The sequence below is a fragment of the Zosterops lateralis genome, assembly GCF_965231275.1.
Source record: "Zosterops lateralis genome assembly, chromosome: 2".
Classification (NCBI taxonomy): Eukaryota; Metazoa; Chordata; class Aves; order Passeriformes; family Zosteropidae; genus Zosterops; species Zosterops lateralis.
This window is the reverse complement of record NC_139763.1, coordinates 17,536,398-17,551,470: the sequence shown is the minus strand read 5'-3', so window position 1 is coordinate 17,551,470 and position 15,073 is coordinate 17,536,398. Positions and strand designations below refer to the sequence as shown.

The 15,073-nt window shown below is 37.6% G+C and overlaps 1 protein-coding gene across 1 annotated transcript in view; it reads right to left on the bottom strand.

The window, feature by feature from the left end:
• The window catches only part of CTPS2 (CTP synthase 2), a 59,512-nt gene that overhangs the window by 15,059 nt on the left and 29,380 nt on the right, over positions 1 to 15,073 (bottom strand). The window contains exon 14 of the mRNA XM_083854411.1: positions 689 to 785. Within this exon, the coding sequence (XP_083710537.1) occupies positions 689 to 785 (97 nt within the window). The remainder of the gene's footprint in view (positions 1 to 688; positions 786 to 15,073) is intronic.

Here is a 15,073-nt window from a genome sequence, read left to right as displayed (position 1 = left end):
TAGATGTCATTTTTAAATACTCAGAACGATACATTCCTTAAGTTTAACATAGTTAAATAGAGAATACCTCAGATCAGTATCAGGGGCAGGGCAATGTAAGAAACACACAGATATTTACTAAATGGACAAGAAACTACTTTTTACACTTTTGCAGCATCATCTATATTACTACTGTAAAATGATCTGATTTACAAGAGATAAGTATTACTTCAATTTTAAAATACACATAGACCAAATTAATTTTCTTCTATATTCTGGTGACTTTTATTTTGTTATACAAAGCATCCTGTTACAGCACATAATTTTCCTTTCCTGCAACAGATACTTTGCATTCCCAAAACAATACTGTTTCCAGGGCCAGGCAAGAAAATAGGAAGAAAACACTCTGACCTTCCCAAGAACATAATAAATTAAACTGCCATAAAATGAGCTTCAGTTTTCTCAACATTTTATCCACTGTTTTTTAAAAAGCATTGGACTCTCAGTGAGAGTTTCACTGGGAGTTACTGATGTCTCTCATTTTTTTCTACACTCCAATTCTCAGTAAATGTAAATAACAGGAACAGAGTAAATGAGCTCAGGCAAGCTGCCACCTAACTGTTTGCTTAAGATTATGGCATTTTTGATTTTCCATGTTACAAAGCTCCTATCCAAAAGGCAAAGTCATAAGAGCAGAAAAATAACTCACTTAAAACAGAATTTTCTGTTTTAAAAACAGTCCTCCTCTTCCCCAGTCTCATTGTTCCTCCCATATCTCCAGGATTGTGTTCTGGCATGTCAATAACCTGTAGAGAAAAGCTGTTCAGAAACTATTTCATTCAACAGATTAAAAAAATCCTAAAACAAACAATCGCCTAGCAAGTTGCATAGTTTTATAAATGGCAACTTTATGTTTTTTACCTCCAACACTCCCAGTCATTATTTCTCTTTTGTTCTTCTACTGTTTTGTTCTTCAATACTGCATTGTAATAGACTGAAAGTGTTAACTAGTTCATGACAAATGTTTTCATTTGATGTTACAATTAACAAAAACAACTTACTAATTTCTCATTTAAATTTTTTGGAGTGGGAAAAAAACACCTTTCTTTTAAAAATTATACCAAAATGTTACTAATAGGATAACTGTGCCCAAAGTTATTCTTTGTGCTAAGACAGTACACAGATTTTTACAAATTCAAATTCATAGACCAAAAAAGTCCACCAAGTGATAAAGACACCATCTCTGGAAATACAAAGTCCCTGAACCTCACAGAGGCTGAAAGATTATCCTGGGTAAATATTCCTGTACACTAGGTCATTTCTTACATTGCTCTTTCTTATGCTAAGAGGCAGAAATAGCTGTGTTATCAAGGGAGAAGACAACCTCTTTCTTGGGAAGTGGGAAGAGGAGAAGGGCACGCAGCAGAGAGAAGAGGACGCCTGTAGTTAGACGATAATGCTGTAAAAGCAGAGTATGAGAAGAGGTGACTCCAGTATGTGTGTGCTCTTTCAGATTATATATACAACTAATTTATCACAGGAAATGGAAAAATTACATTCCCTCCCTTCACCTTTACCTAAGGGTTTCTCAGATTGCTGAAGAGTTCACAAAATACTGGGTTGCCTTGTATGAAGAATATGTTATTTAACATAAAATTTAAAGACAAGGATATACAAATACTGGGTTTGAGGGCTGAAGCAGATGGGTCAAATGGCTTCTATGTGGGTCAAGTGAAACCCAGGATGGTGGGATTCAGGGCACATGAGAAACCACAACTTAGTGGAAGGAGTGTGCTTAATTTTGCTCAGTTTGAAAAATCCTCCAGGGTTTCACAATCCAGTTCAGAGGAAATCTGTCTAAGAGAGGTAAAACAGTTCAAAATTACAGAAATGTGAGCTGAAGCTTTGACCTACATACTTGTATTCACATAAACACAGTCAATGAGGAATGTAATTGACAAAGAAAAGATCTAAAAATACAAATCTTTACATATATGGGTAATCTTGAATGGATTTTATTAACCTTAATTTGCCCTCTGAGAGTAATGAAAACAATATCTGATGATACACTTCATAAAGTGAAGTTATTCAATTTAGGAGGGATGGTGGAAAGTGCTTAACCTTTGGCCTTGTGCCAATGCATTTCAGCTGTGTAATTATCTCTGTACAACCTTATACCTTCAAAATATTATTTAGAAGCTATATTCATTATAAAATGTCATGAGCAGGAGTTGTGATCAAACCAATGGAATATTACAGATCCTTCAATTACCTCTCAAATAACAAAGGTGAGGACTGTGCAAGACAGTGAGCTAAGCCCCCCTCCACAAATACAAAAAAATAAAAGAAAACCCATTAATTGAATCCATACTATTTTAAAATTAAGACATTTAATGAATTTATTTTATTTCCTTTCATTTAATTTCACTTTTTTTCCTGACATAGTGGCCACAAAAAAAAGAAGAGAGTCTGAGAAGTAGAGCATCTGCTCTGCTGAAGGCTTCTGTCAACCTCTGGGTCACACCCCCACATGGTGCTGCAAGCCCTACAAAAATCTGGCTGGAGAAATGGTCTCATAGGGAAGGTTCAGCTGAGTTTCAACACCAAGTGTGTTTGTGTGTTTTCAGCTCTCCATCTTTCCCTGTACTGTTAGATTTATAGTAAGAAATGGACAAGGTCTGATATATTAACTTTTGTAATCAGGCGACAAAAGGAGCTACTTATGAATTAATACCTTTGGCTCTGTGGCTCAGATGAACACCAGCAACTATAACAGCACAGCCCTCAATGTTTATAGATTACCTGAGTTTCTCTGCAACAAAATAAGAAGCAAGAAGCTTTTGAAACCAAAGTGGCACTGCTGCCCAACAGCCCAAAGAAAGTAATGAGAATCAGAAAAGCAATTCATATTAATGAAATATTTTGCCATATTACACAGAATTTATTTGATCAGAAAAAGATAAGCTTTCAAACAGTTGTCATTTTGAACAACTGTGCAACTGAATAGATTCTTCAAAGGGCTTATGCTTCCTGGTACAGAATAAATCATCTCTCCCTATGCATTAGTTCTTTGAAGGGCAGAGAACAGCACAGAACAGGCACCACAAGCAACAAAAAAAGTATCAGTAGGGAGGATGCAAGAATATATCAATTAGGTCTTTCTTAGGCAGATCTCTGAAAACCACCAACACTACAGGGATTTTATAGAATATGTATTACACCAGACAGCCAACATGAAATTAATAATGAATCACTGTAACACAACACAAAGCACATTCTAGATATAAAGTAGTCTGATCACTATTTAGTCACGGTACTAATGAATAGCGACTTCAACTATCCATGAACAGAAATCTTCTTTCAGATACCTACTGCTTGATTGTTTCATTGTTGATAGAAAACATATAAAAGCTAATGAGAAAACCTTTCAGGCCCTGACACTCAACATAGAGCAGCTGAGGCCTTGAAAGTCCCACACCTATCATATTAGTAATGATGCCAGGACCATTACATTTTATCTTTGTTTTGCCTCATGTTCTGCAATGCCATTTTGAGAAATTCATCTACTCTGGTTCCCTTGGCAGGGGAAGGGGAGGGAGTGGGGGATGTCTGGCTGGGTTTTGTTTGCAGGCTTGGTTTTTGAGGAGCTGGGGAGGGAGATGAGCGTTACTTGATTTGAACAACTGATTGCTAAAGCAGCTTTGGAAGCATGTTTTTACAAGTTTGGGGTCTAGGGTTTTTTATCTTTTTACTCTGCCCTTGACTGGTAAGCAGAAGATTTATCAATGCTGAGATAAATTACTACACGTGTAAGTGCTGATCAAAGCATCAGGAGACGCCACGGCCCCAGAGATTACCTGAACATGAAAAGAGGCTCTAAACACAGCACACAAGAGATGTGCAGAGGGAAAGTTGACAGGAGCAGGGAATGCAGTGACAGGTACTGATGAATACTAATCCCCGCTGAATACAGTTATGAAAAAAAAATCCAGCAGCACAAACTGACAAGGATTCAACCCAAACTTAAAGAGCTAATCCTTTTATTGACTCTTCCATCATTTCTCTGCAGGATTAGTCCGTACTTGCTGGATTTGATCTGATCAATCAATCACAAGTTCATGAGTAAACAAATCCAGACATCTACAAATGGGATGTTCATAGTAACATCTATTCTGTTTTAGAAACAAACTTATTACAAATATTTTTAAGAAAAAGTTGACAACTGCAGCACTATCAGGGGCACTGAGAGCTTCCAATTTGCCAAGGAAACAAAAATGACAGACTTTCTGTGTTCATTAAAAAGGAGAGTTACGCTTTCAGTTACTGAAAGAATGTGCAAATATTACATCTGCCTGAATCCCATGCTCCTTTTTCCCCACAGAGATATCCTAGTTCCAAGCAAACCCCATCACTGCCCACCCATTTAAAGTACTCTGTGCTCCACAACTGAATTAACTGTCAACAAAGCCACTTGCAGATTTCAGACTACTCGGTGCTCCATTATTCTCACTGAAGTAATGTTGTTTTTAAAAGGACGCCCACCATCATATGTAAGATCAAACTAGAAATTATCAATAGCTGATTCATACAATTACATACTGATATAAGTACCCAGCTTGAAAAATATTGTCCTCTACTCTCTTTAATAAACTACAGCACAATATCCAAACATTCCAACAAATACCAATTTAAATTTCTTAAAACTCATAGAATCCCATTGAATACTACTGTCAACTATTTTGCACTTTGAGTGATCCGCTTCTCCACAGATTTGGTTTTCTATTTTAGAATTAATTAACTGCCATGGAGCATTTATTTATTGAAGTCTAAAAGCTCTCTAAGGATTCTGTCTAAGCAGAAATTCTGCTACAAAGTGTTTTGTAACATTTTCTCTAGAAAAATTCATATAGGGTGTAGCTTCTTTTCAAACACTGCTTACTCACTCCTAAGCAGAGTGCAATGAACTGATGAAGTTAATGGAGATGTTGATATGCAAAGCCCATAAAGATATTGCTTAACAGCATTTTGAGAACTCATTCAAGTTATTCCAAACACATGCCCCAGAGTTGGCTCAAAGACTTAATCAAGCAGAAAGTTTCAGACTGTTAGCATCAGTGAAAGGCACAGGGTCAGTGCTGGCTATAAAAATACACTGGAGTGTCAGTCACGCCATGCCATGAAGGATTTGCAACAGACTTGAAACTAAAAAGGATGTGGAAGAATGTTCTCAGATTTCACACTGGTCCATCTCACATTATAATTAATGACTAAATACTAATTTAATTTCAGAAAGATCAGAAAATCTGTAGCTAGGATAAATTCCTTCATCCTATCATATACCTCTTTAAAAAATCAGAACTTTGTCACTGCCTTTGAAGAGGACTTCTCCAGCTGCAATTCCTAGTAGGTGAAGTTTTGCCCTTACCAAATGCCCTTAAATCTACATCAGATATATTAGGAAGAGGAAGGCATGAAGCAAGCCTGTCTCTGAGCATCCTAAAGCAGAAAGAAGAATCCAGAAAGTGAGAGAGAGCCTGGTTCCCTCTTCATCAGACATCCCATCCAAAATGGTGAGAGAGGAACAAACACAGCCTGGGACTGTTGGAACAGCAGTGTGCTTGGATGGTCTCTGACTCAGAGAATTATTATATCCTGCAGGCAACTGCCACAGAAGACTGGGCCACAGACAAGCCCCATTACCTAAACTACACAAAGTAGTCACGGAAACATGACATTGTCCCTGGTAGAGACAAAGCAGATGTCTCACCCTGGATCAGCTGAAAGATACCTGTGGACTATTTATTTTATTTACTTGATATGGAAAAGCATCCTATCAAAAGGATAGCTATTTGAATAGAAAAAAAAGACAAGGTACCTTAGTTGAAAAGTTGAAAAACAGACTGAAAGTTTTGAGCTCTACTAACAGAATAAATAAAAAACTGTAAATGCTATCTAGAGCGTGAAATCCATGTCAGTTTTAAGAACAAAAACATCTGTATTTCAGTGGGTTTGCTTCTGTTTTAAGAGAAATTACTTTATTCTCTTTTTGATTCAGCCTGGTAATTCACCTTTACATTATCTGACAACACACACTTGACCAAAGCTTAACTTCTAGCAGCTAAGATGATTTCACCAACTAGGTTTAGTTGCATCTGATTAATATATCATTAAATTCAGGTTTTAAACTGAAGAACAAAAGTATACAATCGCACTGGTTGACACTGATACAAGAAAATTCCTTACTTAAAATTTGGAGTAAACAAATGAAACAGAAAGAAATTATTCTAGCTCCATAAGGAGACTTCTCTGCTACAGATATGTAGGAAGCTCCTCTAATTATGGTATTACACTTCATATTACGCCCAAAAATCAGTGGCTATCACTTTAATGGCTGATTGATCATCTTTTGAAAGAGACACCAGGATTTAAACATTTCTAGATCAAAAAGAATTTTCTACCAGTTGGGCTACATTGTTATCTCTGATAGATCAATATTCTATGAAAATCAGCTGAATAGAAAGAAGAACAATGCACTTACTCAGAATAAAAAATGCTAATGTTTAACTCTCTGAAGAGCAAAAACCCCATAGTACAATTCAAGATCCCAAGGAAAAGCAAAGTAGTGAGAAAATTTATTGAAATGTGTTAAAGACACCACTGAGCAAGCATGTTAAACTGCTACAAGGTATTTTGCAAGCTGTATGTCTTTGGAAAACAATCCCACTAAAGACAACTGCAGACAGTTGTGAAAGTAAATCTTGATCTATAGCCAGTGGCAAAATCTTGTGCCAATCTGATTCCTTTAACAAGCAGCTCAGCTGAGTCCACTCTGGAAAACCACATAAAGCAGCCAGCTCATGCCAACCACTGAAACCTTTAATTGAAGCAATTTGTTCTCATGCACAAGTCTATTTTCTTTTCAACTGTTCTTTTACATCTAAGCTGTAACTTTGTAGAAATAAAAACAGATGTAGATAATGAAGGCCAGAGTAGCTCTCATACTAATTAACAGTATAGTCCTGCTTCTTCCTACCTTCCACTCCATTCTCTTCTTCGTTTACATTTTTGAATTTTGGAAGAGCATCTCACAAAGGATCACAACAAGGAAGAACACAGCAAGCTAAAGTAACTGGTGTTGGAAGGCATGCAGGATCACTTTTACTGTTTAAATAGATTCATATCTACCATGTAGATATCTTCAAGTATGTTACATGCATTTTTGTAACATCCTCTTTCTCTCTTCCTCTTTGAAAGCTTCTGGTTTGATTTAATTCCTGTTTACATGTCATTGTGCCAGTTCCCTCACCTCTATTACCTACACCCCATAACAAAGCATACAAAATAAAAGGCCTTCTAGAACTGAAGCTGACTACTTTATTACTTAGTGGTCCTCCCAATTAATTTACTAATTTGAGAAATTCTAGTAATATTAATCTTATGGATTAAGAGCAGACATAAGGAATATCTAAGCAGAGAGCCTATGGATCAAACACTCTAATTTTAAATACTAAAATAGGCTGTGTGGTGGCCAGCATAAGACCCACAAAGGTGTATCAGGTTCTGAGGGCTGACCATCAACTTCTCAGAAACGGCTTTAAAATAACGGCAACACAGCTCATTGGGTGTGTTTTGAAAAGCAAAAGGTTTTAATTAAAGAGAAAATAACAAACAATACAAAACAAAAACAAAATCCACGCACAGATGTGGGAAGCCCCTTACACCTTGCTAAGGCCCCCAAAAAGCCCTGAGCACCTCTGTGCTCCTTCTTAAGTACTTAATGTTTTAGGAGGGCTTTTGGCAAACCGCCCAATAGAAAACAGCTACGTTTCTGAGGAACAGCTACAGAGACCAACAGGTACCTTTGTCCTGGCACTGGGCCAATCATGGTGAGAGAAGAACAGAACGTTCTGGTGCTTCTCCCTCAAAAGTCCTGAGGTGAAACTGAAACCCTTTCCCTTAAATGAAAATATGCTGCTCAGGTGTGGGGGGGTGCACTGCAATGACTCTTGTCTTCCATTGCATGCCCAGAACAGTAAATGTACTTTGACCTATCTGGTTTTTCATGTCTATAACTTTTCATAAATTACAGAGAACATGAATGCTGGGTATCTTGTTAGGCATATAGTATTGACATTTATTCTTCTGGAAAGCTCTCCAGCAACAAGCAATGGGATTTTGTTTTCCCCATGAATTCAACAGCAAATTACTTCCATGAGTTCTTATCCTCCCTCCCACATACACATCATAAAATTTTTGTTCTCATTCTGGAAAAACTGAAGCAAGAGCTGGATATCACATAGTGGTCATCAAGGTACTGACTTTTAATTCTAGGATTTGCTAAATCCTATAGTTTCCTCTGGTAAACTATATTAGAAAAAAGATAGTATAGGGAGATAATTGCAAAGACACAACTTTAAACAGATTATCTTGTTAAGTACTTTGGTATTTTCATTACTGTCTATCCAACAACAGTAAACATCTTTTCAGTTCCAGAAAACCAAAAAGAATGATATATATTAATATCATAGCAGAGATTAATTACCTTGATTACCTCTGCCAGGTAATTTAGGGATGCTTTGAGACACATGCTCTACATTACATTTAATAGCTTCCTGCTTCCACTTCAGAAAAGCTTCAGTTGGCAAAGACCATCTTGTCTGGAAGACTTTATTCTGAGAAAACACGACCTACAATACTTTTATTTTTTTAAATTTCAGGTAGAAACCATCCTTCTAAGCAGGATCCCTTCTGTCTCATTTTGTCTGTCCTACTTCCTCCAAAAACCTAATGAACATCACTGTCCAGATCATTATTTAATTCAGCACTTCTCGTGATCTTCTCCCCCAGCATGTTAACTCTATCCCCTTCAACATGAAATGACAAGAATTCTTTGGAATTTGCTTTCCTTAACTGTGTTTATAAGGTATAAATCAGGGGGCCAAATTCAGGCACCATTCAAAAGGACAAGTGGCTTGGCCAGTTGCACCCACGCCACGTACATCAAACACTAATCGCTTCCTCTCCCAAAAGGGCACCACTGAGCACCAGTGAGCACCACTGGGATGCCTGGGTTCATGTAACAAGGTCCAGAGTTAACATGACAGTACAGACACACCTGTGCAGTTCTTGCTTGTTAAGAGAGCATATTCATTTTTAGGGATGGATATGGTACAAGCTCTGAAAATACAAACCAATAGGAAGAGCTACCTGTGAGGATGTCAGAAGAGAGAGGCAGAGAGGGTGTGTGTATGCATATGGAGAACCCTTAGCAAAAAGGTCAGAGCGAAGGAGAAATGGATCTTCAGATCATTTCTTATTACCAACAAGATGGTGAAAACCTATTGGAAGAATTTTACCAACACTGTTTCTAAGAAAGTAACATTTATAGAATCAACTTTATACTAGTGCAGATCAAGCAGGCATTTAATTAACATGACATCAGCCAAACACACCCAGTAGAATTCCTGACACCCTCTGTGAAAAGTGTGGGTGGCCCGGTACAGATTAATTCAACAGATAATGCAGTGATCTATTCAAATGCTACAAATGTTTACTGAGCAACCAAAAGACATTGCCACAACACAGCCAAAGTTCCAGGCTGCATCACCACAGTGGCACACTACAGGCACCTAGCTCAGCCAACCTCACAAAGGCAAATTTTTCCAGTGATGCCCCTACAAAAATCATTTTTATCCTTCACCTGCACCCCTGATAGTATCCAACAGCAGAATGAAGAGACAGAGAGCACAAGAAAAAACTTTTAATTTAAAAGCACAGATCTACAGTGCATCGCTGTCAAATCCATTGCAAATGCAGTTCTATTGTTCAGTGCTTAACCCCCCAGTGTGGAACACTGTATCATCACATACAATGAAGGATGGGAAGCAAATAAATACAGAATTAAGGAAACAAAAAGCCTCATTGATAAAAAGGTCTTCCTTTTGGGGAACTTTCATAGTTTTCTTATACTTCACATTATTTTTCTTCCATCACACAATTTCACACGGGGGTTGGGGGGGCAGAGTAGTTATTAAAATAAAACTTCGGCTAATAGCTTTTTGTTTATTTTTAATAAAGATTAAATACTCAACAACATAATGAACAGGCCACTCACACCTAATAAAATACAATGGCTAATAAAATGGCTCCAATACAGCCATTCAACTGATTTGAATCCTTTATTTTTCATTGCCCATGCACTTCTAGGCACATGTCCAATTCCAGTTTCCACTCCTGGGTGTCAGAAAGGCTATTAGGAACAGGGTGGAAGTCCTCAGCTGCTGCACAGACCTTTCTCTGCAGGTATCAAGCCACTTTACAAAGGCAAGCGTGTTTGATTACCTCCACTTGGTATGGGAAAAATAAGGCAGATTAAACAACTTTTTTAACTTAGCAGAACCAGGAATCTCGTTCCTACACTTTAGAAACAAGGCAGCTAAGGATACAGAAACCATGCATTCCCAGGTGACCTTCTAACAAGGCCCAGTGCCTTAATGTCACTTGGTCCCTTACATGAGTAGGAGAAACATCTACAGAAATGGCATTCAAAAAATTGGAGATTTCATGTAGTTTTCAACATATGACCTCCAGTAATTTATTGAGTCATGCAGGAATCTGTGAACAGGTAAACTATTTCATGTTCCTTAAGTTTTAGATTTTTTGTTAATACACAATTTCTGCAAGCTTGTTTTAAGGCCAGTGAGTGAAGAAGATGTTTTGGAGCTATTAAATTCAGCAATATAATCACGGCATTAAGGGATCTAGACAAGTCCTCTTTCTTTACATTCTCAACCTGTCAAACAGAACAATGGTGAAGAGCTAGTTCACTAGGTACAGCGTTTTCCCTGTGTGTGAGAATCATCTCACATAACTTCAGATGCATAACTTCTAGATAAAGAATTTAAGGGAACCACCTGAGTGCTTCTCTCTGTAGGGACCACAACACAGACAGGGGCCAATACTTTCCAGCTGGAGAATCTCAGCAAACAAGTGGCAGCTTGAAATGTTCCTCTAAGCCATGAGGCAAGCAGTGCTGTTCTGCCCTAACATGTACTAAACACCTGCACAAAAATGGTTTTGTGAACGTCCCTTTAACATCCAGTCTTTGTCAACACTCAATACACCATCCCACAGCATCCTCAGCTCATTCTGAAGTGACACACAATATATTGCAGCATTAACAGCACAGACTCGGGCATACAGTTCTTCATTAAATAAAATGTTCTCTGCTTATTAAATCAAACACTGACAGATGCTCACCTACATCCACTTTATCCAGAAAAATGTTTTGTACACAGCATAAATTTCCCTATTTGATTTACAATTAGTTACACAAAATTCCTTTTATAAGTACTGGAAAGGGCAAAGCTTTTTTGATAATCCGACATGCATTTCTACTTAGAAAAATGGTTTTTTATGAAGAAAATTTTAAGAAAGGAAAAAGGTGGGAGGTTCTTAACAGCAAGAAGGCATTCTTCACAGAAACTAAATGTCCAAATGAAGAAAACACAAAAACTTTTAAGTTTATATATATAAATACCAAATAATTAATACAATCCGCCAAATATTTAAAAAGAAACTTGTAAAAGGCATCAATAACCGAGAGTCAATTATTTTCATTCATTTTCATTTAGGAGAAAAATGGCATTTTGAAGTTAATCAACCATCAGGACTAAAAGATAAAATAAAACTCATACTCAGAACTATGACCATGGCAGAAAAAACATGAGTATTCTACTTGTGTGCAGTGTCAAGGAGTTAAAAGACATTGCCAAGCTAAAATCCATCTTCAGGGGAAACTCTGATGCGCCCATCTCCAATTGAAGTGTTAAAAGAAGGGGTTACAAAACAGACAAAATAGACAGTAAAAAAGCACTGGAAACAGATGGTAGTCATTCAATTTTGAAACAACTGAAGGGTGAAACCGCTGATCCAGTACCTGTGGTGAATAACTGCCATAGTATCAGCCTTGTCACCCAGAGCCACCCAAGTGGCAAATGCCTCAGTGGAGATTGAGAGACTCATAGTCTGAACCACCTGATGGCCATGCCAGGCAATGCAGCTGATGCTTTAACAAAAATGTAGAAGCACAGGGCACCTGGACAGCCATAACAGGGTGGGACACTGCCAACGAAGATTTTGTAAAGGGAGAAACAGGTCAAGTTGAGCCTTTGGTCTAGATAGAGCTGCGGTCTGACCCAGTGTGCTCTTCTTAAAGTAAAGGTGTCACCATAATATGCACTGCAGAACACCACACACATTGCCTTCCTGTGATATAATCATAGGTGTGCTTAGTTCAAAAACGTATTTCATCAGCTCAGTCTGGGTTCTAAGAGGAAAGCAGGGTTCTTTCCTTTTAATTCCTTATCTAAAATAAAGGTCCTCTCAGTGCTATTTGTCACCTGAACTTTCATGTTTTGCTGAGTTTGCAAGTATGTGGTGGAATGAAGAAAATAAAAAATTATTTTTAGAAACTTTTTCAGTTGTTTGCTTAAGTAGTTGCTCTCTAATTTCTCCAAGACAGATATTATTAAATGTCTCATTACTCAAGTTTCGGCTCAGAAAATGCAGGTAAAAATAAGTTGGGTGAGAAGGTGATAATATAAAAATATTCACCACATAATGGTGCTAATGATACTAAATCTCAAAAATGGTAATTTACTCGTATTAGTTAATTCATACTGTTTCTGTATAGTCTCACTTACAATTCCACATTCACAGTGAGAGAAACAGCACGACAACACAAACCTTGCAAAAACTCTATTTATCGCTACTTAAAATGGATTATTCTGAGAAAGATTAGAATATTTCCTTGCCACAAGACAAAAAAGTCGTACACAAAGTCAAGCTGTGCAATAAAGTACCGTCACTGATCTGTGTCATTTGCAGACACAGCATGTCTGCTGTGATTTGCCAAAACTAATTTTTCATTGTACAGTTTTAGCAATACTGAGGTTTCGGTGTTTTCCCAGGCTCTTGGGCAACTGCTGGGCTTCCTTCTCATCAGTGAAGCCCAAAGTTAAAAGTTTCATGGCAAGTTACGTCTCTGATGCCTACACAGGCTCTCCCTAATTAGCCAGGCCAAATGACAATGCCAATGGAAGCCACAGCTCATAAATCTGTACTATCTTTCAGCTGCAATGCAGTAATCACCAAGTGGTTTTAGACATACATTTTCATTATTTTCAAATTTATAATTCCAGATTCCTCACAGCCAGATAATAGGGCTTTTTAATACTAGGGTCCAATGGGCAATAGAAGATGACTGCACAGAGGTGCTGGAAAAAATGGACTTTAGTAATGTCTCAGAGGAAAACCAGTGTTTCTCCTTTTTTGTTGTTTCAGCATAGCATGCACAGGTATCTTGGGGTTACATAGATCTGTTCCAAACTGGTGCCAGCCTTAAGGCTGAGCTCCATGTGGCATCTGATGCACTGCCTCACCAGCTAAAGACACTTAAAACTTTCTTACAAAATTCTCTCCACTCCACTCATGATTTTGAATCCTAAGAAATTAGCTAAAGCTACATTTTGTTACAGCTTAGCTGTGAACTCCTGTGTATTACAAGGAGAAAAACCAAAAAAAAAGCCAAGTCCTTTTGTGTTGAAGAGTAGTCACTAACCTAAAATTGAATGAAACTGGCTTTAAGGTAAATTCAACTTAATTGATAATTCATTTCCTCATTAGCACAGCTGAGAAGTGAGTTATGGCTGAGGTGGATAATATGTTAATTTCAGTTTACAACAAAATGTAAATCTACTTCTTCAAAGTTCTGTTTTACAGATGTTTAAATTTCTCATTTGATGCAATTGTGTAAACTATGAAATTCCAAACTCCTATTCCTTTTACTTATTGAACCTAGAATAATTTGGTTTTAATAATCAAATTGGGTAATTTAAAAATCTAAAAATAAGTTAGGTATAAAAGCACTATCCTTTCTTAACTACAATTTCTGTAAGTAGCAACATCTTCATTTCTTTGATTAGGCCATAATCACGTAAAAAATAGTTAGAAAACTGATAGCTCTATATTGTTAGACAACTGCTACTCTTCTCACAGGCCTCATTAGTTCTTCTAATTTCTTCAATTTTCCCTTAGGTCCCCTCTAACCAGGTCAAAACAGAGGATGGGGGGAGACTTTTCTAGGAGCTTCTTGCTTCCGTTGTCTTAAATTCCCATTAACAGAAAGACCTGAAAGTAATTAATGGTAATTTTGAGATTTTTTCCTTTGGAAATAATTTAGCAAACATCTAGTATATCTAGATACTAATACATCAAAAAGCTAAAAGGATGAGGGATTTCTATGCCAAAGGTAAAGCTATTACTTTCTAGCAGATTTTTGTTATGTTTCCCATTGGTAACGAAACATACCCCAGAACATCACTAATAATCTGATTTTACATGGCATGGCTCACTTGCAGACTTCTGACTGAGAATAACTAACTTCTGGAATTCTACTGGTGCATACAAGTACCTCTTTCTCCGAATCAAAGAGAGCTCCAAAGTTCTTACCACTGTTCTATTTATTTCTCTGCCTCTGCATTTTGTACTGCTGAGTCTGATCAGGCCAGCAAGGCTGACCATCCAGATACTAATACACAGTGCTGATGGTCAAGAAATTGAAGAGACTCAGATGTTTCTACTAAAAAATGACCTCCATTTCTTTCTGCCTAAGGGCACCTCTCATGGTTGCTGCTGTTTTCCCCAAACTTACCTTTTCCTGGCTGAATATAAGTGGTCATTATCTAGCACAAGCACCTTCAGCTCAGTATTGTGGACTATCTCAGTAACTCCCTTCCACTTGAGCAGCAAAGTCAGCACAGCTCCAGCAGGGTCACAGGGACCTAAAGGGTCACTGCAGGACAATTCTGATAAAAGACCTCAATCACTGATTTCTAGGGGCTTGAACATGCTTAACTGTGCTGGGAGTCCCCTGCCCCTACCCAGTGTACACCCACAGAAGAGTGCACACTGGTCCATGGAGTCAAAACACCAGAATACTCATTCTCCCAGCTTCTGATCTTTAATAGGAAAGCCAAAACTGTTTTAGAGAACCCAGAACCCAGGATTCCCCATCTTTCCCACATGCACACAA